The sequence below is a fragment of the Leuresthes tenuis genome, unplaced genomic scaffold, assembly GCF_036924035.1.
Source record: "Leuresthes tenuis unplaced genomic scaffold, fLeuTen1.0.hap1 SCAF_24, whole genome shotgun sequence".
NCBI lineage: Eukaryota > Metazoa > Chordata > Actinopteri > Atheriniformes > Atherinopsidae > Leuresthes > Leuresthes tenuis.
The window spans coordinates 15,733,828-15,760,022 of NW_027325378.1; the positions used below are offsets into that span (position 1 = coordinate 15,733,828).

At 41.4% G+C, this 26,195-nt stretch overlaps 2 protein-coding genes across 3 annotated transcripts; one reads left to right on the plus strand and one right to left on the minus strand.

The window, feature by feature from the left end:
• Positions 1 to 787: 787 nt before the first annotated feature.
• mtmr6 (myotubularin related protein 6) lies at positions 788 to 13,836 on the minus strand. Its single transcript, XM_072378176.1, has 15 exons — positions 13,638 to 13,836; positions 11,403 to 11,534; positions 9,289 to 9,451; positions 8,966 to 9,123; positions 7,924 to 8,052; positions 5,963 to 6,097; positions 5,675 to 5,807; positions 5,468 to 5,577; positions 5,231 to 5,356; positions 5,062 to 5,111; positions 4,495 to 4,588; positions 4,291 to 4,397; positions 3,779 to 3,913; positions 3,531 to 3,657; positions 788 to 1,454 (listed from the first exon to the last, which is right to left on the minus strand). The coding sequence occupies exons 1-15, from the start codon at positions 13,659 to 13,661 to the stop codon at positions 1,104 to 1,106; spliced, it is 1,974 nt and encodes a 657-aa protein (XP_072234277.1). The 5' UTR covers positions 13,662 to 13,836; the 3' UTR covers positions 788 to 1,103.
• A 403-nt stretch (positions 13,837 to 14,239) lies between these two features.
• nup58 (nucleoporin 58) lies at positions 14,240 to 26,031 on the plus strand. Of its 2 annotated transcripts, XM_072378113.1 has the most exons (13): positions 14,240 to 14,653; positions 15,371 to 15,534; positions 15,659 to 15,691; positions 15,801 to 16,067; positions 16,171 to 16,339; positions 16,488 to 16,553; positions 16,662 to 16,836; positions 17,159 to 17,238; positions 17,484 to 17,602; positions 17,702 to 17,784; positions 18,023 to 18,224; positions 23,881 to 23,979; positions 24,454 to 26,031. In XM_072378113.1, the coding sequence occupies exons 1-13, from the start codon at positions 14,574 to 14,576 to the stop codon at positions 24,621 to 24,623; spliced, it is 1,707 nt and encodes a 568-aa protein (XP_072234214.1). In that variant the 5' UTR covers positions 14,240 to 14,573; the 3' UTR covers positions 24,624 to 26,031. The 2 variants fall into 2 exon arrangements, with proteins under 2 accessions (XP_072234214.1, XP_072234215.1); XM_072378114.1 differs by lacking the exon at positions 23,881 to 23,979.
• Positions 26,032 to 26,195: the final 164 nt, after the last annotated feature.

Sequence of the window (26,195 nt, forward strand, 5' to 3'; positions counted from 1 at the left end):
TATAAATGCTATAGATAAGTTTCTCTTTCTTGTATATAGCAACAGAACTTCTAACTGCTTTGTAAAATTGAAGGGCTTTAGGGTCAATATCAATGTAACAGTACAAACACACCCATTGATCTTAGACCCAGTCTGTTCCTTTTGGATCTGTGCCAGCGACCGCAGATCAGGGTCACCTGTCATAAAAAAAGTCACTAACATGGCAGACATACGATCAGTGGGATTTGGGGATCGATGCACATCAACAAATCAGGTTATCTGACGAATGTGAGAAAATAAAACGGATTCAGATGATCCTCAGTGTGTGTAGTCACAGTATTTTAGCAGGAACATTATTTCTATTCTTTGGATTCTGCATTACATATTCAACTTTGAGCGACTGTTTTAAGTCCCAGCCTCAGTCGAAGGTGACTTATGTCAGCGTTGAAAGAACTGTGTGTAATCGTCATCCTACACTCTTGTAAAATCAACAAAAATTTTAAAAGATACTTGAAAAGCTAACACAGTACACCAAACCTTAACCAAAAAGCACCAAGCCTACATTAAGTCACATTACCCACATTTTGGTATATAATTTGCAGCATCCTCCATCTGTGGTGTTCCTTCTCCCCCCCAAAAAAAAAAATCAGTCAGATCAGAGCAACATCAGCTCAAAAACATCAGATTAGATTGGCCTCCGGCCGTTGGATGCCAGTGCCAGAAAATGTGATTGTATCCGTCTTTACATAGTTGAAATATCTAGGCCATGTGGTTTAAAAGTGCTTTATATAACCGAGCAAATAACAAGGATTTTTAAATGTATTTATTCTCTTATTATTTTCATGAGTTTTCTATAGTGCTTTACAACATTCATAAAAAAGAAAACAATCTTCTTCACTATAGGTGCAGTATATGTCATATTAATGAGGCTTTCCATAGAGATTTAGACTATACAGACATACAACTTCAGCCACTTGGCCCATTCAGAACCATTCTGTAATCGGCGCAAAATCACATACAGAATGACGGCTTCTCCTTAACACTCACACGCACGCACACTTTCAGTAAGCCCTCTCGCTCAGCCACGTCCGCCCCTCAGTGTCCCACAATCCCTCCGTTTGGTTTCAGCAGGTCATGCGTGCCACGCCAAACTCCAGACTGACAACAGCTGGCTCTTCTTTGGCCAGTTCACTGTTATATGTCCCTTCCAGTTCTCCATAGCTCTGCTTCCTGCTCTCTGTGCCGCTGCTGCCCTCCACTGTTCGCTCTGTGTCCGTGCTCTCCGTCGCCTCCTCGCCTACCTCGTCCTGCTCATCCTCGTCCTCCTGACGCTGCACCTCTTTGTGGTTGACGGGCGCGCCCAGAATCAGGGAGTCGGGACGCGGCGGCAGGGTGTTGGAGCGCTGATCTCTGGTGGGAGGAGGTGCGGGGGGGTCAGACGTTGCAAGGGGGGTCACACCAAGCTGTTGGAGCCTCTGAATGCAAAGAGAATAACAAGATAACAACGAAACGTTTTAGTCAGTCAGGTGAAACACAAGAGTCATCTTAACAAGGTAATTCCTTCACTGTAGGGAAATAATGTTGAGCTCTCTCCTTCACCACAGAACAATTTTCCACTTTACTCAGTCCAGTTTAAAAGAGCTTAGGTCCAGTAAAGACGGTGGCCATTGTGGATCATATTCACATATGGCTTCTTATTTGCTTTTTAGAGCTCCAACCTTCATTTTTGGCGGGTATGGTGAACTGTCTTCACAGACATTGATATCTGGAAGTGTTCCTGAGCCCATGCAGCGGTTTCCTTGACAGAATCCCGACTGTTTTCAATGCAGTGCAGCAGAGGGCCAGGGATCCCGAGCATCTACGACTGATGTTCAGCCGTGTCCCTCGCGCACAGAAGCGTCTGACTGTCTCAATCTTTTGACAAGATTGTGTACTGCAGATGAATGAGTGTTCAAAATGTTTTCCAATTTACATTGAGGAGCATTACTTTTGCGAGTTTTTGCAGACTGCTGAACCTCTGCCGGTCTCTACTTCTGAGAAACTGCCTCTCAAATGTGCTCTTTTTGTACCTCTTGTCATCAATTAACCTAATTAGCTACGTGTTCCTCCAGCTGTTTCTGTGTAGTACCACTTACTTTTCCAGTCTTTCGCTGGCCCAGTTCCGATTTATTTTTTTTTTAGATGTGCTGCGACCATCAACTACAAGATGAGGTATAATTTTTCATTTTTACATTTCAGTTGTTAAAAAAAAAGAAGCTATATTTTGCTGCATTAAATATATAACAAACACTTAACTTCATCACAGAGGTATAAAAACATTTTTTTTTCCAGTTTTATTCAGCAAAGTACGTAGAAGAAGTAATCTTCAAAAGGCATTAGGTTGAAGATTCAACTTTCCTTTAAAATGTTTTAAGATTAGTGTGTTGTTTTTGTATTGTCCAATTTCCAGAGAGCGAGGAGGAAGGAAGGAAGGGAATGAGGAAGAAGAGATAAAGTATCTGAACAAGGAGTGGATTTAACTGCTGATGTGAGCTCAAAAAACAAACAAAATAAAAAGCAGTATGACAGATGGATGTGGCGTTAGCTTCATTATTGCTCTTGGCAAGCAACAAACGACAGCTCTCTTGTTCTGTCATAGTTGTTTTGCTCGTCTGTTGGTGAAGTTGCTGACGTGCAGGTTTAAAGTGAGAAGAATGTGATCGTGATCATTACTCCATCTGCTTTTTTAAATCAGAGGAGACTATAGCTGTGCTTGATTCCTTGATGAAAGTAGCAAAAGTTTTTTTTACTATCACATAAGGCCTGTAATATTTCCCTACTTTGTTTCCTGACATATTTAGTGGCTTTTAGAGGATCCCCCCCCCCCACACACACACCCATGTGTAAAGCTGTGGATGGAGGATTTTTTTCTGTGTCAGTGGAGTCACTTTCCATGACTGTAGGCTGACTCAAAGAGCTGAAAAAAATGAAGCCATATTCTCCAGTGATGCTTGAAAATGGCCTGCATATTCTACAAGCTAACATCCAACCATCTGTAAAACAAAATGTAGATAAAAAGAGGGTGGCTTCAACGAGTTTATGATCCTAAAACAGACCCCAAAATCCACTGTAATCTATATCAAGTGAAGCAAGCTGACAGTTTCTGCCATGGCCCTCACAGTCCCTTCGACTACGACATCATTGGAAATTGGCACCACCTCAAAAGGGAAGTGCATACAAGACATCCTGAGAGTTTCCCAGTAGACTTTGAAGAAAGAATGATCAAAAATACAGAAAGACTGACTCTTAGCTGGCTAAAAACGGTCTACAAGCCGCAATACTTGCCAAACAATATGGTAGCCAAGTAAAGACAGTGCAGGATGCCAAGGATATTGATTCAGGCCCTTTTCCCTTTATTGTTATTTTCAAACTGTCTGTTAGCTCTCTGCTTTTCGAAACCTCATCATTTGCTAGCTAAGCAACTCACAGTAACAGAAATTTTGAGATGAGGTGCCCAAACTAATGCATCTGAATGTATATGGATGACTGTACATGAAAAGAGCGCCGCTTACACTCTCCAGTGCGTGCAGTGTGCTTTCTGCCTTGCGAGTGTTCTCCCTCATAGTCAGAATGGTTTTGAGGATAGACTGCCGTGGGTGCATGGACCGATCAAACTGGTGGTACATGTTCCTCCAGAACCTTGGAAGCAAAGGTGAAAACAAAAATGTAGATGAGATTTGTTTTTTTTGATCATTCAGATACTAAGAAACACCAGTGAAGCATAAAAAACAAACAAGAACAACAGGAAACCTGTACTGACTTGAAGTGATAGGGCAAGGTGGAGGGCTCCAGCACAGGATGTGCTTCAGAGTAGGCAGGACTGTAGAATGGATTCAAGTAGTTCTGTGTTTCACTCATCAGATATGCCCACAGTGAGTGAGTCCGCTCTCTCAGCCTGGAACAGAGAACCGCAGCTAAGCTCACTCAAAGTCAAATTGATTCATACATCACATTACATAACAGGGGTTTACAGCAGTGACATCATTCAAATTGCAATAAAAGCAAAAGGTAAAAATAATAGAGAAGAAAAACAAGGATTTCAAAAATGAAAGTGAGCACAAAGAAATCAGTGAAGAAATAATAAGCTTTTTCAATGAATGACAAGAAAAACCTGTGGACAGGCGCCAAAATAAATGGCCGGTTGAAACTTTACAGGCAGGCTTTATACAGGCGGGCTCAAAGGAACCTGTGCTTAGAGCTTCCAGCCTCAGAACTGAAAAGCTCTTCAAGAAGCATCGGAGGTGAATTACACAAATGCACTGTAGGACTTACTGCAACTCCTCTCTCTGCCTCTGATTGTTGCCAAGGAAGTTTCCATACTGACAGGAGTGGACATGTTCGTGGATCTGCAGCAGAAACCACTCGCTGAACTCAAAAGCCTAATGAGAGGGAAATGAAGAAATAAGTACAATCGAGCAGGCTGCAAATGAGATGCATGAAGCACATCTGTTGTGTTATCAACACATTCCTACAAACCTGTGGGAACTGCTCAGTTAGCTGCCAGACACACTCCAGGAACTGAGTGAAGATAGGAGACACCTCCTTCGGGTCTCCGTCCAACTGGTCGCACCTTCAGGTACAAAATCCACACATGCAATCATGTAATATTAGTCATATAATATCTATCAAATAACTATTAAAGATATAAAGAGGGTAAATGAGACTGTGTATCAACTATTTACTCTCAAATGGGAGAAATATTATGAGGAGATCCTGCTATGTTGTTCAAGAGGCAAACGATTGGCCTATGCTTTTCAAGCTGGGACAGATGTGCCTTCGTTGTGCATCGTGTCATGTGTGAAAGCACAGAGGTAGCTTCAAGGGTCGCTGTTGATTCGCCACTAATACGCCTCTGAGTCAGCAAGGAAGAAAGCAAGAGAAGCAGAATGGGCTGTGTGCGTATAGGCAAGCTGGCATCGCAGAGCACAATATTTCAGCCAACGATGCTGATTCTGTGCCACAGGCTTGATGTCTGTGAGCACACACTGATGTGCAGCTGAGCCCCTCCTGTGTGACGTGAATTACCAAAGAGCTACAGCTCACCTGTCTGCAAACTTGTGCCCAAAGGAGATCCAGTCTTTCTCTATCAGTACCTAGAAGAGAATGAATGTGAAAAGAAGCAACAGACGCACAAAAACATCCAGCAGGGAAGGGAATATTAATACTCATCCAAGCATTGACATCTAACTTTGCATCTGTTCGCGGCTCTTACCATGAAGCCCTTGATGGTACGATAGTAGGGGTCCATGAGCAGCGACCCCAGGGAACAGACTTGAGCTGTTCTGTCCCATCCATCTGAACAGTGAACCAACACACTGGCTCCTTCCACTGTCACTGCCTGCAGGACAAAAATGTGGGCAGACAGTCAAGGGAAAACAGTTCTTGACAGTTGCTGTGTTGAATGAACTAACAGAGGGACCAATATGCATTCAAGAAAGACAAGACTTACCTTGGTGAGAAAGATAGCTGCATCTACAACAGCCTTGATATGCCGCAGCCAGCCACTGCTTTCCAGTCCCATCAGGTAGTCACTCATGGTGAGAGATCGAATACCAATCACTGAGAGCCAGAACAATAACAGATTCATTTTCAGCTACAAAATATCCTTCTCAATCTGCAAAAATGCAATGCAGTGTGCTCATGTGTGTAGTAGTACCTTCTAGCAATTTCTGCAGGCTAGCTCTCATTACATGGATATTTTCAATTCCAACAAACTGAAAGCGAATGTTGGAGTAGTTGTCCTCATTCTCATAGCCTTTACCTGCTGCTCGGTTCGCCATTGCATTCAACTGTAGGAAATAAAAACAGGCAATGCAAATTTTTGGCAAGGCACCATGTTCTGGAACTATGTTTAGATGGTGCTGGACCTCTGAAGCATAGCTTCCTGTGCTCGTGAACCTAGCCTGTTGTTCAGAAGAGATGTCTTTGGTTGTCATCGTCTTACCTTTGGCCTTGTATCCATGACATACACAAATCGGCTGTTGTGATTGGCCTTGCTGATGGCCTGCAACATACTCTCGTCCTCCAGGCATCGTGCACTAAACCCGGAGAGAGGCTGACTGCAGCGACACACTGCCGCCTGCCACACAGTACAAGGATCAGAGATAGGAAAAAAAAAAAAGCTTTAAAGACATTCAAAGCCTGCGTGAGTCGGCTATAAATTATTTCACTTTTTACTTTAATTGCTCTGAACTTTTGTTTTAAATCAATGATTTTTGTTTTAAATCATTTAAATCATCAGAATGACTTAAGGACCAAATATGTGAGCACATTCAGTGAACAGGTTTCTCATGCTGCACGACTAACAAAAGAAGCTCGCACACAGTGAGAGGGGGAAAGCAGGCAATGTATTCGCACTGCTAATGTTACTTCACTGGAAAATCAAAAATAGTCTTTGTTGTGTAATGTTGGGCAATACCTGCCCTACCTCACCATACCGGTAATTCCTAGGGTTGAAGGCCCTTGAAATTTGCCTCATACACTGACATAACCCAGGAGATTAACACCCCTCATATTCTGCAATTCTATAGCCTTTCTGATTGTGCTAAATTGGGAGCAAACCACTGAGCAAACATGTCCGTTGGTCCAGGCCATTGTTTGAATGTCTGCCTATGACTAGGACACGGACTTTCAGATGGGTGTGGTGGAAATTTCTATTAACAAAGCACAGTGAGACCGCATCGACGTTTCCAAAAATTAATTTGTACTTCATGAAGGAGAGTATCTCAGCTCTGCGGGAGTCTCAAATTCATGACTTACTTATAGACCCAAAGACAGGGCGTTACACAAAAAGTGGACAACCTGCAAGGGACAGATAAGGTTTTTCAGTTGCCAACTTAACCTCTAAAGCCATCTCAGTTGCAAACAACTTACATAACCAAGGAACCCCTCCGATAGATAAACATGTGTTTACAATACGGGATAAAACACACCCTTTCTCTGAATGAGAAAAACGAGAATTAATCATTTTCCATCACAATAGGCCACTAATGAACGTCTACAGAGATCCAGAAGACTTTCTAATTGGTCAGAATTTGGATGTCCATTCATTAGTTAATTAGAGATAGTTAAGAAAAGACCCCTTGACCAATCCATTATCTGAATGTGAAGGGATGTCTGACCTCAATGTATGAGGGTTTCACCCCTAATCCAGCACCCTAAGACTGTACACTAAGAGTAAAGATGGAGGCAGGGAGCGTCAGAGCCACTATCCAGGATGTCACAACAAAAATCTAGAAATACATTAGGAAGACGGCTCCCATAAAGAGAAGAGGGAGAGAAGGAACCATCATGGTAGGATAACCAATTTCATTTTTAATGCTCCACTGACAGACTGGGGAAGTGACTGATATCGCGAGGTCCTATCTGCGGCTAGAAAAGGCTGGTCTGACAGGAAGGACACATCAATCATAGCAGCTCAAGAATAGGCCTTCAGGACCCTGAGTGCAGCAGCCGTAGAAGAATGTGAAATGACGACTTTACAGCTTTTCACTGACGTCCATGTCTTGAAAAACTTCATTCTGGCCTCTCGGATCACATCTTTTGAATGTCATCGGGACTATTTATTTGCTCAGTGGGAATTTACTTCTGTCTTTTTATATACCATTTGCTAATTGAATAAGAGAATGTACTTAAATGTAATTAAAGCATGTTACTTTAAAGTTTAGTGACAGAAAATTATTCCTTTTAAAAAACTATACCATCCAATGCTTTCTGTTTGCGACCTTCTTTTGTTCTCACTCCATAGCCTCCGTTTTGTATGCTGTATTGGCTCTGTGGTTAGCCACTAGAGCATAAAAACAAACAAAATAACCAATCCAAACATAAAAGCATAAGAATGGAGCAGCAGTCCAGCAATACTAGTTTTGGACAACAGCAGTGTTTTCTAAAAAGATCGAAAAATACCTTCTTCTCTTGGTAGAAATATGTGAGCACAGGAAAGCGCCCTTTGCTTCTGAACTTGGAACTCCCCACAATGATAGGCTTACTGGCTGTGATGGGGACGTAAAGGTCCCGTGGATATGTCTCACACACCTGCAACAACCACACAAAACAGTACCAGCATCACAAAAAAAAACCCAAAAACAAACACAGACTCAAAAGATACTGGCGGATACAGACACCGTCCCCTATTTTCAGCATTATACTCAGTATAATCAATATTTGAATGAATGGTGTCTTTTATTTGATCCAAAAAAAATTTAATCTTTGTAGGAATACGTCTGCGTTTTATTAAAATTCTGCAGTGCAACCGATTCATTTGGTAAGAAAAACCGTTGGTCCGTCACACAAGCGCGGGAGCTAAGATGCTGAACTAAAAATGGAGCTTCTGCACCCTCTTCTGGACCAAGATGCATGGTGTCTTTATAATGTCTGGTAGGGATCAGTAGTAAGTCGTAGCTGCTGTCGCACAACAAAGGCATTAAGTAACAAATCCTGGACAACATTCACACAAAACAAGTGTTACATTTATCATTTTATATATATATATATATATATATATATATATATACACAGGTACATGGTGGAGCCGGGAGCACCAGTTACTTTATTGTTAAGTAAGCATGTGACATCAGGAAAGTCCAAAGTCCCTTTTTTTATGTTCTTTGTGGTAGGTGGAGTTCATGGCACACAGAGATGGTGCCAAAGTTCAAAAAGCACAGTGAGCACAGCGCTTGCTTGCATTTTATGCCTTTCTAATTAAATGTTTTTATTTCCTGCTTAGTGCTGAAGGTCTTTGCACTCTTCCAAATGCTGTGTTAATCTACTGTGTCTCTATGGCTAAACACATTTATTATTACATACTAAGCTGGTGTATTATCAATACCACTGTATATAATTTGTACATGTTCGTCTCCCTCTTAGAATATGCACGATTTAGCTAATTTGTCTGAAACATCAAGCGATCTGTGGTGCGCCATATAAGAAGCATTTAAGCATTTACTACCTTGTAGTCTCTGTTGACATCAGTGAGCTGCCATTGGTCACAGGGGACGCCCATCCTCTCAAACTCGGTCCTCAGGTCGATGATCTGCCACCCTTCCTCTCTCTGCTGGTCGTTCTGTTTGGGGTTGTAGGAGAACGCGTAGAGCTCCTCGTAGCACACTGCATGAAGAAGAAAACCACAGACAAATGCTTTCAGTCCCACACAAGCATCTATGTACGTTGTGTCGGTAAGATACACAAAAAGAGAAGCAAACGCATGAGAAATTAATGATAAAAAAAAAGAAAGCTCGCCAAAGACAGACACAAACCAACAGTGGAGCCCACCTGGCCGCAGAAGACGCAGCAGCGAGCTGTAGATATCATGGCAGTCTCTTTCTCTTTGTAGCACAAAATGAACCAGCCTGAAGTTCCGACACTGAATGACCAAAGGACAGCCAGTGGTGGTCAGACTGAGCTTCTCCACTGAGGCTATATGGTGGTGCAAAATCTACAGAAAATGAGACAAGACAAGAAAAAGATATAAACTCTACTGCATATTAAGTGATGTACAAGGTAAGCGTGCCTGTCAACGGTACAGGAGCACGTATGTTGCTGGAGATTGTGAATGACTTGAATATACACAGTAACGTAAGTAGGAATCGAAATAAGGTGCCGTGTGAGGAAGAAACAAAGAAACCAACAAACGCTGGACTGAAAGTTGATTAAAGCCTTTCGGAAAATTGTATCGTTCTCTATCTCAAGACAAATCATTGAACAGTATCATAATATATACAAGATTCATTTACATAACTGATAACTTTCTATTTTTGTCATTTATTAAAGGACTTAAAAGCAAATCACTGGCTTCAAAGCTAAATCTGAGCCCAATTAAGTATTGACGAGTAGCAAAAGCAAACTGTTTCAGCTGATCAGCCAGTCCTGCTGGAAACCCACTGGTCTGTACATTCAGGTGGACTTTACCTCAGTGTAATATTGTTTTGGGCTAAGCACCCTACTTCACGGTAATATTCCCTGACGGCAGCAGTCTTCCACACCAGTCATGAATAGCGACTACTCATGAGAGACACAAATCCCTGCAACAAACCCAATGACAGACACAACGAGCCACTATTGCCTCCTTTGGATTGCCTTGTAGCTGAAACTTGCCTTTACTTCTCAGTTTGGTGTAAAAATCCCTCTCCCCTTCCCAACAGAATCATGAACCGAGTCAACGTCATAAAGTTTAGAGGACAACAGGGTCAAGTGCAGCACATTATCATATTCATTAACGCAGACACAATCTAAACGTTGATCTCACCAGCTGGTGAGACAAACAGCAACTCACACAGCTTCTGTTTAATATTTTATGAGGCACCATAACATGCTGACAAATGCACGCCCCCAACAGAGTGATCATAAATCTTTTTAATACACACACACAGAACCTACAGGCACTGACAGACACAAATATGCTGGATTGACCAAAAACCAAAGAGAAAAGGTGTTTCCTTTTCCTGGGGTCAAGGCCCAGAATCTGCAGCACGAAGCACTGCTTTTGCAACCTCATAAAACAGAACTTTAAAAAAAAAACACAGATAACAATCCAGTGTTGGAAACAAAACAGAGTAAATCAAGCGTTGAAATTTCATTACATGAACTGTTAAACCTCATTTCCAGAGGAGAAGCTCTCACTAATGATGCGTCTCAGACGGCTGCTCGCAGTTCATTACAGTAGCTGTAAGCCCCACTGTAAGTTCCTGTTTTTCTTCCACGTTTCTCTGATATTGTTATGATAACATAAAAAAACCCCAGAACATTAAACAAATAAATCAATAAAGTATGCTGTATCGCTGCTGCTCCTGCCAGATATTATTAGTCCGGTTTTCAAAGAGCTACAACCCTTTTTCAGCTTGAAGCTGAAAACACACATTCCCTTTGGCAAGCATGCACCTAAAACTCACTGGAAGCCCAGCAGCTCTTTCTATATGGTTTTTGAAACTCTATCCTTCTTATTCTAACCACACTCAGGTTTGCATATGGTATCTCTCCATCCTGACACACCAAAGAAACACCAACACACACACACACACACACAAACGCACTCGCTGAGGTTGAGCACTTCCCATTAAGTGCCTCTGCAAGGTTATCAGCATCAGACTGGAGCTCCAGTTTCAGCACAATGGTTATTCATGTGCAACGGAGTCATTCATTGAAATCTTGATTTTCACACATCTATTTTATCTTTGTTCCAGTTTTGGTTTGGATAAATCGATCAAGCAATCAGGCAATAAAAAAATAAAGGGGGAAACCAAGTAGTGCCCCTGCCTTGCCTTTCTGCCCTGCCACAGCAGAGCATATCTCCGTTGTGCCTCTTGTCCTTTAATTCTTTTTAAACAAGGTTTCACCTAACAAATACCGACCATGTGACGCTTAAAATAGTCACCACTAGAGCTACTCACCCAGATCTCCTGTCCAGCTGAGGCGGAGTTGTTAGAGCTGCTCTCCACAAAGATGAGGTGCGTGGCTGTGAGGTACAGTGTGCCATTTGTGGATTTGTTGCTGAAGCGATCCATCAGCCGCACCTGCTCCACCTGCGAAAGCACAAGCGCATACCGGTGATAATTAACCGATGAGCAGTGAGCAATAAGGCTCGGTTCTTTGGCTGCGTATAAACAGGATATAATGAAAAGAGGAGAGATGGGAATAGCTGAAAACGACCGTGAGCAGCACCTGGCATTGTTTTTAGCTGGCGCACCGTAACACTGACCACCTGGCCTTCATTATCAGTTGCCAAAATGATCTGTTATAGGAGTCACAAGTGGTTTCTGAACACGGGAGAAATGAGTCTAATGATAGCCACGGCAGAACAGTTTGTCAGCTTTAATAAATGAGCCATCGGAGTCTTAATTTCACCAATCTCCAGCCAACCCGACTGCTTCACTGGGACATGGACAACATTTGGCCACAGACATAAAACAGACTCTATGAGGGAAAAAGTCCCTGGTTTTCACAAAGGACAAATAATGTGGTGTCACACCAGTAAAAAGAGACCCTGAGGAAAACGCCTGCACTTTGTCCGCCGTTATACCTTCTTGGTAAAAACCTTAATAAACGCATACACTCTATTTCAAACGACCACACATGTTTTAGGGTACTGTTTGGAGAATTTTGGACAGGGACTTTGCGTGCGTAACATGCTGAGTTGCATCTCTGTCCTTTCCGTCACCGAGACACATTGGGACGTGTACTGCTCTCAGTGAAGAAAAAAAAACCCTAACTGTAGCTGAAAGGCAGTGCTTGGGTTCCTGCTGCCGCTGCTCACTGTCCAAATTCATGATTCATCACTCCAACTGCCCTCATGTTGAGTCAGACATCCTCTTCCCTTCTTGCCGTTTTCCTGTTGTTCACAGATATGATGCAACAACTAACCCTATGTCTGTTGCCCAGCAACCGGATGGTCACAGCTCTGTCATAAGTAGGCTTCTTGGAACATACAGGAAGCCAAGAGGTGTGCGAGTGAAGGAGAGAGTTGTTGAAAGAGGGACACAATGTCTCTCAGAAAAGTGAAAATGCAATCGTTTATAGATCCTGGAAACGAGTGAAGCAACCTACAAGCTCCTTCATAGACAATTTGACAGAGGATTTTGTAATTGTATCATTTTTACACAACGGCATCACATATACTTTAAATGTCCCTCTTTTGTGTCTCAGCAAACAGGGAGGATCTGTCACAATGGAGACACACCCTGTCTGCAGGTAATCACACCCTCCAAATCCCCACCGAGATTTTTTTGCAGCATGCAAACATGCAACCTCAAAAATCGTGTGTACTTTGCTGTACAGAATACCAACCCTAAGCCTCAACGATTGTGCCACACCGTTACCAAACATGGTGAAACATCTTTCAGCACGAGAACCCACCAAAGACACAATGAGCGTACTCCACATGCATTTGAATGAGATGAATTTGGACATTTGCATATCGGGTTTAACGGTTATCACGCTGCCTCACTTTTAGCTTAAATAAACTGTGATTAAATACATAGGAGTTGCTGTGTTTTTCTTTTTAAAGCGGCACAGGCCTGGCATAACCAAGCCAGCTGCTTCGCCCTGGTTTTGCGTTTAGTTGGATCCTCTGTAAGTGACTCGGAAGTCAAGCGGTGGATAAAAGCGTTACACTGCTTTCCAATGCTTGGAATAAATGATGAAATGATAAAACCACCCCTCTACATGTAAAAACAACAACAACAAAAGAAAAAAAGAGCTGCAGATTAATGATATCCCCGACTTCCTCTCTGAGGCAGCTGTCATACAGCCTCATGAACGGCACACTTGTCCCGATGTAGCTCGATTTCTCCTGGTAGGGTTCAATCATACAAGAGTCACTGACCGGCTTGAAAGAGTAACGTCAACTAAATCAATAATAGAGCGTGCAGGTAGTCAGATTACAAGGTGGAAGCCCAGCTATCTGCTGTATGGGTAAAATAAACAGCTCATTGATGCTCATCACGTTTAACACTGAGAGCTGCAGGCTACACCTATAGCCGTCATGCTACTAGATTCATGCGTTCAATCTAACGCAAATAGACAGCAAAAGTACCGACAACCAAGCCCTGCAAAAATACAAAAAAAAGACAAGGCCGGGTTGCTGACTGTATCCCATCCACTTACGATTAGCAAGAAATGTTAGCTACCTTCGGCGTTCGGATATGTTCCATTTCTCCAACTAGAACCAGCTGGCAGCGACTGTAAGGGTTCAAACAGCACCTTCCGTGGGAAACTGTATCATTGATAGTATGATGGACTCAACAGCAGCACTATCCACCTTTACTTTTTCGATGGCACACGATATGTGTTTATTGTCAATTATTTCACTCTTCCATCCGCGTAAAAGCTCCTGTGATCATGTCAACACTGTAGATGTGAATATTTCAAAATAAAAGCACGAATTGAGTAGCTGCTTAAAAAAAAATTAAATAGAAATTTCGGAATTTTATGTGTGATAAAAGTGTGTTTCTTTGGTTCAAAATATACATATGAACGGTGGGGTAATGGTGCCTGGAGAGGTCTGTGTATACGTACACTCATACTCATGAGGGTTGAATGACCTGTTTGATGATTTCAATTGCCACTTTTATACTGAAATCTAAACCAGAAATACATTTGATATATTCTGCGTTTTTGTCAAACTGTTAATGGTCCACCTTTAGTCACATAGATCAGAGTATACGCATGCGTGAGACGTCACGAGATCCAAAAACCCGAATGAACAATGGGAAACGTAGTTAAAGAGAAATTACCCAAAATGCACTGGGATTCGGGAAATACCAGGCGGGGAATAAGAAATTAATACCATGCGGGAAGTCATTTGGCGCTTCTGAAAGGCTAAAATAAGATTTAAAGGATTGTTAAACTGTAGAAGTCTACAGTGGAATAGCTTTGCATTTATTTGAGAGATGTACTTTTTCATTCAAGCATGGTTTGAGTTAAAACAGGACCGCGGATTTGGCCCTCACGCGGGCATGAAGGCTAACTGACGTTTGATGTTTTGTTGAGTTAGCTAAGCTTTTTCATTCGTGCGTTAAATCCAAATATATTATTAATGGTTAATGCGCACGACTTAGAAGAAAATGTCTGGCTTTAATTTTGGATCAGGGACTCTCGGCTCTACCAACGTCGGTGGAGGATTCGCATTTGGGGCCGTTACCAGGTAATGACTCATTTTAAAAGAGCAACTTGGCTAACGTTAGCTTAGCCATAGGTTATCAGATAACGTACGTTACGTGATAACGTCTTACTTTTTGTACATTTATATGTTGGGCACATGGTTTTGCGAAGATTACAATGATATGTGATGAACTTGACTGTTTTAAAGATGGCCACGTTCAGACACGTTAGATGCTGACTTCTTTGATCAATAGTGTCTGGCCGGTGGGGATTGTCCACACCGGGATAGTTAGAAACTCTTAATTCTATAATCCCCACCTGATTGACAAACCTAGATTTCATGAAGTCGTTTACTGATGACTGTATCCAGGGCTTGTGCTGATAGCCTTTAAAATTGGCAATGGGATTATGCATAGCAAGAGGAGCCATAAGATACTGCAATTTGGAATTATAATTTACCAAGTTTAACTCTTGCAAACTGCAAAAGGTCTATCTGTTTTATGGAGAATTCATAAGAAATGTGGTTCAGTATGTAAGATGGGTTTAAATGCCATCTATCTGTTAAAACAATTGTTGGCATTTATTGTTTGTAAATGTGCTTTTTAAAGAATCTCATTGGGTTTAAACTTACCCCTTCACTATTGGGCGGGTCTAGAAAACTGCTGTAAGAGTAAAAGTTTTCTCTACTGTACCAATGATAGGTTATTGCTTGTAATTTGTATTGTAAAAGAAGTGTGATTGTGGTATTGTCTGTCTGCAGTGCACCTGCGGCCGGTACTGGTGGCTTTTCTTTTGGCACTGCTCTGGGAACAGCAGCTGCAAACCCCGCTTCCACCACTGGCACCACCCCATCCCTTGGTCTAGGAGGCAGTCTCTTTGCTCAGAAACCTGCTGGAGGATTCTCTTTCAATACACCTGCCTCAAGTAATTTTGTCACACATGAGACGATTGCAAGCATTGCAATAAATGTGCTCGCAGTTAGCATCGATGCAAACTACCGTTAATCACCATGTGTTAACCATTATCTGGGGATGTTATTCTTTTCCAGATGCTGCTGCACCCACTGCGGGCCTTACATTAGGTATGTTTGTGTTTCCATTATAATTTCTAAGTAACTTTTACCAAAGCTGATGTTTTAACCTTGAATTCCCCTTATTTTCTACTTTTTTTCCTCCTGTAAATGCTCTCAGGTGCCCCAGCTACTACGACTGCCACCACTGGCTTCAGCTTGGCCTTCAACAAGCCCACCGCCTCAGCAACACCCTTCTCCCTCACCACTGCTACCACCTCCTCAACTGCTGGGCCCGGCCTAACTTTTGGTTCAGTCCTAACATCAACAGCTCCACAGCAGCACGCTGCCACAGGCTTCGCCCTTGGTCTCGGTGGTACAACAACCTCCTCAGCACCTTCAACAGTGCCGTCACTTGGCACAGGACTCTGGGTCACAGGGTCTACAGGTGAGATGAAACGTGCCTATATCACTGAGGGAAATTGAACAATTATTGTCTATTTTGCACAGTGTCACATTTCATTCTAACCTGAGTTATTTACTTGGTGCAGGTTTGGGTCAGGCCACTCTTGGAGGAGGTGGTGGGTTAACGTTGGGTTCTCTGTTGGCTACTTCAACAGCTGTATCTGCTGCTCCTGCACCAAGTATTGGTCTCGGCGGGGTCGACTTCAGCACTTCCTCTGAGAACAAGAGTGACACATCATCTGGAGCCAATGCCCAGTACGTTTTGTTGACCAAAATGTCCATGGATCTTTGTAAAAGGAAAATAGTTGAATAAATGTGCAGAACTAACTCAACTTTATTGTAAAAATGTGTGAGAAATGTTTACTGAGGAGCAACACTGTACCTTGGTTTTTTTTTCCTTCAGGGACAGCAAAGCTTTGAAGGATGAGAATCTGCCTCCCGTTATTTGCCAAGATGTTGAAAACTTCCAGTAAGTGCTGTTGAATGCACGTTTTTTTACCACGTGTTTGAATGTTGTGCTTTAGTTTAATCTGTGAGTGGTTTTCATTCTTCTCTACATTACTGTCTCCTTCTGCAGAAAATTTGTAAAGGAGCAAAAGCAGGTTCAGGAAGACATCAGCAGGATGTCATCAAAGGCCATTTCCAAAGTCCAAGATGATATCAAGAACCTCAAACAGCTTCTCTCTGTCAGTGCCAGCGGTCTGCAGCGCCAAGCTCTGGCCATTGACAAACTAAAGCTGGAGACAGCACAGGTAAAAACAGCATTGCTACACAGGTTATACCATCTTCTTGGATATTAGTAATACCCCAGTAATACCCCTGAATACAAGAAAACCCCAGCAGTTTAATAGCACTGTCCAGACTATGAACTAAGCAAGAGCATGATTGGGTGTAACTTGGGACTAACTCTGCGTCTTGCAGGTGCAAGTTTTGAAATAAAGTGTAAAGGGGATGCAGAGATTTGAATCTTAAGTTATGCCTTAAAATGTTTTGTATCCAGGATGCCAAGCGTTCTGTTACATGTTTCTTATTAAGTGGCAATGAGTTTGACTTTCCTTTATTCGTCTTCGTAAGGAGCTGAAAAATGCTGACATCGCACTGCGCACACAAAAGACACCCCCTGGACTTCAGCACGAAAACACAGCTCCATCAGAGTAAGTGCGCCATCGAATTCTAGTCTTCAAGCAAATGAAAGACCGATGTTTTGTTGAATTTATTGGAAATGTATTTGTCTGTTGTTTTTGAGTATTATGATATTAACAAGGAGTAGTTTCTTCCTGCCATGTAAAGAACATGTTAATCCTCACTTGCCTTTGATGTTTTCCAGATGACTGCTTTTATTGCACAATGGATGAAGCCGGCATTAAAATCTGTTTTTTGTTTTTTGTCACCTGCGTAGTTATTTCCGTAGCCTGGTGGAGCAGTTTGAGGTGCAGCTGCAACAGTACCGGCAGCAGATAGAAGAGCTGGAGAACCACCTGACGACTCAGAGCAGCGGCTCCCACATCACCCCTCAGGGTACGATGTCTGACTTTAAATACAATCACTGTTAATCGGTATATTTTACTTAAAGGCTAATCACACTTACTCAGGGATTATTTACCTTTTTATTTCCAGATCTTACTCTGGCCATGCAGAAGTTGTACCAAACATTTGTTGCACAAGCTGCACAGCTTCAGTCTGTCCATGAGAATGTCAAGGTCAGTATTTTTTATTGTTTTTCCCACAACATTGTCGAAAGTTATATGTAAAATCATACATTCATTTGGTTTCCCCGTCATCTTAGTACTGATTGGAATCTAATGTTTAGGTTTTGGTGGTGAGACCATTTAATAAAATGCAGGGTTGTACTTCGATGATGTTGCTATTTTATAAAATGTTGACGTTTTTGTGTCATCAGTCTGTCAGCTTGTCTTTATTTCTCTTGATGTCTTGTAGATTCTGAAGCACCAGTACCTTTCCTACCGCAGAGCCTTCCTTGAAGACTCTACTGACGTCTTTGAGTCTAAAAGGGCATCGAACAGGAAATGGCAGAGTGCACCACGAGTCACAACCGGGCCTGCCCCATTCTCCGGTGTACCCAATGCTGCAGCTGTTGCCATGGCAGCCACACTGACCCAGCAACAGCAGCCAACTCCAGGTCTGACTGCCTACAAGTTCTAGAAAGTTCTCCTCCTCTTTACCTTGTTTAAGATGATAAATGAGGGAGAGGAGAAACAAAAGTAAAAGTTTTGTAAAGGACAGGCAAGGGTGTGCTTTTTTAAAAAAAAAAAAAAAAAAGAAAATTGTTTCTAGAAAGCAAAAAGTATAAAGGTATCAGACACTATTGTTCAAAATAAGTAGACAAAACCACACTTAGCTGGTGCTACGCTGTCTTCGCTTTTCATTTTTTAAAAAGAGGGCGAAAGGGAGCGATGAGAGAAATCTGCCGTTAATCCGACAGCAAGCCTTTGCGCTGCCTTAACCATTTTTCCGCTGACTAAGGGTTCAAGGGTTTGAAACATTTATCTTATGCACCTTACAAAACCACACTGAGGACATTTAATATACGGCTTCAATACACAGCGAACAACAAGCTCTGGCAGTGTTGGTATTTGTTATAACAAATTCCTTCTCTTAATTTCTCTCTGATTGGCTGTCGGAGCAGTTATCGCTGGTTATGCGGCTGACATTACTGGGAAAAAAAAACCTAAACTGATAGCTATCTCATTTGAAGTTGTAATTAGAGCTTGCGAATCTAATTTGAGCGGGGGTTCTGTTTTAATGAAACTTCTTAGGAAGGACCCTACTCTGTGAATATTGATATGAAAACAAGTTGGGATCAATTGTAGACATTTGCTGTGATTTAGATGTAATAAGCAAACATTGATTGTCTGATTGACAAGTCCCGACTAGATGTATCTTTTAGGTTTTTGTAAGATTTGATCTGGGTGTGTGGTTAAAGACGTATCTATTAGAATTTAGCTCCTACTTTCTCTAGTCCTGCTGCTATGTAGGGGAGTTCTAGCTGACAAAAATGGTGTCGGCTTATTTCAGACAAAACTTGTTTTTAACAGCAGAGATAATCTAAAGAAAGCATCGCTAATGTTGTTTTAAGCATGCTGCTTGTTCAAGGTCTCATCGGTAGACCTGTTCTGTAATTACTAAATTGCACTTATAACTATCATGGTAGCTGTTAGGCTTGTTTTCTATCGGTAGTCAAAACAGAACTTTGGCTAAGTATTTGCCTTTTGTAGTATTATTATCATCCAGCATAAGCAGACGGATGAGGACTGATCTTACACAGTTTCTTCAGAAACTTGTGTCCGAAATGTCTCGACAAATAAGCTTTTTGGAGGTTTTCAACGATTGTACACAAATATTTAATCATTATTGGCCCTATACACTAAAATTCTACGTCTGAACACTCATGGGCATGTAACGTCAGTTTTATGGAGAGCTGAAATACCTAAAGTTATCCCATTGTGTTTGCTAACACATCTGTGAGGTGTTAATCTTTCAGCCATTTTTGTAGGCTTTGGTATGTAGGCCGTGGTAAAGGTATATCAGGGCATCAACATGTGATTACCAAACTAAGCTGCTACCATATGTATATTAGCATGTTTCTGCTGTCCCTTTTTCTTGTAAAGTTAAATAAAACAGTAGAGACTTGATCCCAGTGTTTCGAAGCGAAAGTTTAATTGGACTGGGCTTTAAAGGCCGTGAACGTGACGGATCACAGAAGCAGAAGCTTAGGTCTCGTCCCATTTGAAAATGTTGCTGTTATCATATCTGCTCGCCAAGTGTGGCTTAGTTCCCAGTGTAGATTTAAAAAAAAAAGAAAGAAAAAGAAAACGTTCTTCTACCTTTGACTACACAGAACAACATGCAGAAGCTTTTTTTGAGTGATTGTTTACCAATCAATTATAAATGTGCCAAGGAGGTTCGGGACTGTTTTCCAAATCCATTGCTTCACCGACATTTTAAAGAAAGCGCTTAACAAACGATCCCTGCTACTACAACCGTTGTGATCCACTTGTGTAGTGTAGGTGCAAACCAACTTGGTGCTTACTACAGATGTTTTTGTTTTGCCCTCTTTTTTTTTTTCCTTCTTCTTCTTTCCCGTAAAGCCAAATCAGTTTCTGCTTACTTGTTCGTTGGGCTTTAGGTGTGCTCTCTGTACAATGTGAATGCATTATGCAGTCTTAACATGCTGAATTATTTCTGACTCACAGCTTTGCAGGTCTGTTAACCCAAGAAATGGGCACAAAGTTATGCGATTGCTTTTCTTTATTTATGTCGGGCATAGTGGCTGTCTGTAGTAAGCGACCCAATTCTCTGATAGACTAAGCCTAATTGCAAATTGTATTTATTTACCTATTTATTTCTATTTTATTTTTCTTGTGCTTAACTTAGTCTTGGCTTGGAATTGGAACTGGGTGGATGGTCAGTATCACAGCAGATTCAACACTAAATGTGCAGCACTTTTACCCACATACGTGTCATTGGTGGTTGATTGTTTCGCCGGCCCGGCGCTGCTCAGACTTGTACCTCATGGACAGAAGGTGAAAGGTGCCAAAAGACTCAGGACTGAAAATCTAATCGGTTTAATTGCCTGAACTTCAGATTCAATCCAAGAATTTGTCTTAGAGCGGCCGTTCTTGATGCTGTTCGTTTTGTTAGATATGAATGGCTGGCCCGAATGAAGCGGTGCGCTCGGGGTTTTGTATGATCTTGTGATTAAAGAGCTGAAGTTGAATGTTTCTTCAGAGGGTTCATTTACATTGTGGATTGTCGATGGTGACGAATGGCGAGCTTTATCTCATTGTTGAATACTTAAATGCATTTTGGATGGTTGAGTTACAAATGGCTCATTCCGCTGTTATGTGATGAAGGCTGTTTCATCTAAGGGCTACTGTCAGCATAGTAGGGCTGGCTAATTTCACACTTGGTCGATTTCAGTGAAAATGTGGAGTAAAGGTTGTAATTTTTTATCCGATATATTTTCCCCCAAGGGACGGTACTTTGTATGGAGACTTTTCAAGAAAAATCACTCTGACTCGATGCTGAATAAGCTGAAATTATTAGCTTTGTGGGTCACAAAGAGAAGAATGACTTTTGCTGCTCACGCTGGTCCGTCGGTACCAGAATGACACGTGGTCGCCAGATGAAACGGACAGGTCAGTGTGGTCTCGTCCACATCTCTTTGCCAGCATTTTATGATCCGAGGATACAGTGTTTTATGCGATTATAAGCTGGTATTCGGGTAACTCGCTAAGCCAACCATAAACAAAAGTGTTGGTATTGCTGCTGGCTACAGAGTGGATTAGCATATCCAACCATCTTCATTTTTCACGATGAAGTCGCTTTGTATAAAGAAAAGAAAGGAAAAAAAACACTGGTTCTTATTCCTCTGACACGACACTTGACTTTGTGACTTTTAACAGATGGTCTTCCACATCTCTACAGTCATAGTTGCCACGGTAATGACACTGAAAGTACGTATTCTTTCTCGGTCTGTCAAAGATCTTTGGACTTGATAGTTGATAGTTGATACTTAAACTATCCTCCATCTGTCAGTCATATGTATACAAATGCTGAGTTTTCCTGAAGAAAGAAGTGGCCCTGTGTACCTCCTTTTTCTTTTTTCTTATTTTTTAAAGAAGTGAAGGAACCAAAATGTGAATGTATTTCTCAGATTTATGATGGGCACTCTGCCTTCCCCGCAATTTTTAATTTTTTTTTACAGTGCTACACTTAAACTCACTCATAAACCCTTCTTTCTGATATATTTCCTTTATTTTCTTTGTTTCATAGTTTCTTTAAGTCTCTTTTTTTTAATCCCTACTTTTGTCTTTGAAGAGGTTCTACAACTTTTGGGGAGGAGGGGCGGGGTTGTTAAATCGGGCTCGATTCAACAGCGTTTCGTAGCCTGTCGTTGTGAGTAGGTTAATATTCAAGAGTTTGTCTTTGCTGGAACAAGTTCCTCAGTGAACAAAAATTGTAGCTGCCGTTCTATTTTTGAGATGACACTGGTGAAAATTGTTGAAAACCTGAACCATTTCCTGTTGGGCGACCCAACACTTGAACTCATTCACTTCCACTGGCCACCGCTCCATGTAGCGAGCGTCTTTTACTTTGACTAGTTTACACTGAAACGCAACCGTAAATGCTAGTTTCACTCTTCTTACCTGAAGCTCGAGTGCTTTTCCGTTTTAAGTGTGTTTAAACATATGTATCAAATGCCTGTTGATAATACATAATATTGTGTGCCTTTTTAAAGCTAAATACAATAATTGTGTGGTGCTTTTTTTCTTTTTTTTTTCTATTGTTTTTTGAGCATTCGCTAGTTCATTCACTCTCAGAAATTTGGAAAATTTTGGAAACTTGTCAAATGCAGTAGCAGTTAGCCATTAACAAACAATTCTGTTCCCAACTGTTCGTTTGTGTTTTATGTAAGTGGAATTGCATATAAATTGACAATAAATCAGTTTTTAAACAAAGAAACATTTGTCCTTGCTTCCTTTTGACTGAAGTTGTTCTAACGATGCAGACTAATTGGACATGTCCCAAAATTAGTTAAACTTCCAAAAAAAAGAAAGAAAAGCTATTGCATAAATGGAAAAAGACAAGTTTCTGAGTGAAAGAACTGGCATTATTTTATTTTTTTCAGCTTTTATAGAGTACCCACACTGCAGGAGCAGAAGCATGTTGCATTGCCTGATTTTTCGCTGTATTTATTTCAAAAGCAGCATGTAGGATTAGAAAGAATAGTTTCTCCTGAAGTATGCTGACATTATTATTCAGCCATTTACAGATACATTCTGAGAACGAAATAAGAATGTGAAAAGCCTTTTATTCTTTTTTCAAACTTTTTGTCCGTATGATAGTTAATACAAAATGTGCAGGGCCTTTTTTTTTTTTCCTCTTCTCTTTCCTTTTCCCCCTTAAACCCACACACTCTCCATGCATCCAGAGTAGTAAAGCACATGCTCTCTCTGTGCCTTAGGGACCCAGGCGCCCTTGGGGGCAGGGTTTGGAAACCCCTTTGCCTCAGCGGTGGGCACTAGCTTGGGCTCTTCTACGCTTGGAGGTACCACCTCTGCCTTTTGTAATTGGATCTTCCTTTTTATTTTGCTTTTCCCTTGCCTAGTTTACCATTTCCTCAATGCAAAACAGCCTTTTGTGTGAGGTTCTTTGTTTTTCTTTTCTAAAACCACAAGAAATTGCTGGTATGTGAGGCGAAAAACAGTGCAGTCAGCCTGGTAGTGATTTATTTTTTTTAAATTTTTCCATTTCTTTTTTTTCCTTTTTGCCTTTTGTTTCTTGTGCAAGTGGTAAAGTGCGTTCACATCACAAGGAAACTGAACAAACCCTTGCCTGCAGGTTGCTACCTTGGCCTGTCACAAACTGGATAACCTTTTTACTCGGACAGGAAGAATTTGGCCAGAAGACTTTCACCACTTTGTCATTGGGAATTATTTTGCTTAATCACTGTTTCACAATGCAAATCCACTTGAGATTGTGGGAACATGTGGTCTGAACGCACGATGTTGGTGTGTTCCCTTGTTGTTGGTGTGATTGGTTTGCCATATTTTACCCTTTGCTTTGCTATGCGGTACTCTTTGAGTCCTCGCTCTGTAGTTTTTCATTAGAAGCTCCACAGTGCATAGCAATATATATTATGTATTAGATCGTAGCATATGTTCACTAATGCCAGGTTGTGTGTACTCCTGAGGCATTGCTCTTTGTGTCTGTTCCTTGTGTAGGATGTTTGCTTTAGTCCAGACTGACTTCCATGTCACTCTCTCCCACAGGTTTTGGTGGTGGGCCTGGATTTGGTGGGGTGGGGACTGGGGGGTCTTCTTTTGGCTTCTCCTCCACCAGTAAGCCTACGGGAGGCAGTCTGAGTGCAGGTACATGCAAGCTGTGTATACCACCCTCACACTTGGGCCCCTGAAATTCCAGAAACAAAAAAATAGAAAATAAGAGCCTTGTGTGCAGAAGTACATCCAGAAATCTTGACGATTCTTTGAGATGTTAAAATGTGACCAGATGGATGGGTATACACTGAAAATGGCAGTGCTGATGTAAGCAGCAGGAGACGTTGCTGTGAGCTTCCATATCTGTGTGTAGATGAATTGGCTCCTCTGATAAGCAGGTTTTGAAACCCTCCTGGAGCAGTTTTTTAGCACATGTCTAGTAGTTTGTATAAAGATTACAATGCTGACACCGCAACGTTTAAGGATCTGAGGTTTCTCAAAGTACAAACTAATAATAATTAATCTGTTTTCTTATATTTATCCTGCATATATTTTATTACCAATCTCTAAAATCTCTTAGAACTTCTCTTGCTTGACCTTGTGTGTGTCTTGCCTTGCTTTTTGCAGGATTCGGTAGCAGCAGCACCTCGGGCTTTAACTTCAGCAACCCTGGTATCAACCCGTCCGCTGGCCTGACCTTTGGTGTGTCTAACCAACCTGCTGCAGGCTTTGTTACTGCTACACCACTTCTCCAGCTAAAGAAGCCCCCTGCTGGTAATAAAAGGGGCAAGAGATAGAAGACAGAAGGCTGTAACTGAGCAGCTGACAAATTTGGGGCTGTAGCAAAGTAGCCCTGGCCTCCCAAAAGCATAGAAGTAGTGCTACAATGACCATTATCCGACTATAGAATGGAGGGATTGCAAATTGAGGTAAAACAACAGAGAGGAGACTTGTATTAACCATTCATAACTATCTGCCTGTCATACTTTGGTCAACAGAAATTGGATCGCCACGTTCACATTTTCTTCCTTTTTTTTTTCTTTTTTCTCCACAACATTGAAATTTAAATATTTCGTCACACTCTGTTACTTTAATTTGTAAAGTGCCAGACATTGGGATTATCCTTCAAGTCAATGACTCTGTTTGCTGTGTTTAGGTCACACAGTGGCACGCTGAGACGGGATAAAAGCGTGTTTGTCGGCTTAATATCGAACATGATTCAGCCTCATCTCTGCTCACTGTGGTGGTAACAGTGCTTTTGGGATTGCCAGATAAAAACAGAGCTGGGTCATTTAAATTTGGTCCGGTATTTTTCGAGGAATTGGTTCCTTCTGTATATTGTGTAAGATTGAAAATGTTTTTTTGCGCCTTGACATGGATCGTATAGCCGGCCCCCGTTTCGTTAGACAAACTGTCGATCACAGAACTGCGCTTGAACGCTTCTCAGATTATGACTTGAACCAAGTCTCGTCCGGAGAGGGGTAAGACTAGGCAACGGGAAAGAAGGTTTATAAGATAATAGCTGGCTGGGAACAGTATTGTCCCTGTCTGAAAGTGCCAGTGAGGCGTATTATGTGATCCTACATAGTTTTATAGGTGCAGGAGTGTCCAGGGTGGGAATTTGGGGAGACAGATTTATTTTTGTATCAAGGGATGACATTTGGGAAGGGTATGGAGGGACTAACATCTTGGTATATTCAATGGTCAAGTCCACATAACCTGTGTTTTTGCTGCAGTCCATCCTCACTGTTTAATCATTTCTTTTAGCCACAGTTTCTTTTAGCCTGTGCAGCACTGTAATGTAAGAACTTCGGATAGGAAACACTGTGCTCTTTGTATTCCATGCCACAGTAGATGTTATGCTAGTTGAATTTGACAGAACTTCACAAATACATTTTGCTTATTCAGTTTCTACGTGTGCTAGAACAGATTTGCACTAGCCAACGCATGTGATCAGACCGCAGTTGTTTGTGTGCCTGTCGCACAAGTAAGAATTTGTCTTATCATGCTTCTTCTGAGCATTGGGAGTGGTGGTTGAAATAATCTTTTTTTTTTTTTTTTTTTTTTAAATGTCCTTGTCACTTTGTTTACCAAAAACTGCTAGTTGTATTGTTGTTTTCTAATCACAATCTGTGGAAACCTGTATTTTCAAGATTCTGTTTAATAATAAAATGTTTTGCCTATTCATGGCAACACTTCAATAAATGTGTGATGAAGCAAAGTTTTTTTTGTTCGTTTTTTGTGTGTATGTCATACAGATTTTTAGCACCTTTATGGCAGCTGAACATACTAGGTTGTACAATAGAATTTAATACTGCATTCTCCAGAAAAATAGTCTAAATTACCATTTCTATGCATAGGCTTACAAT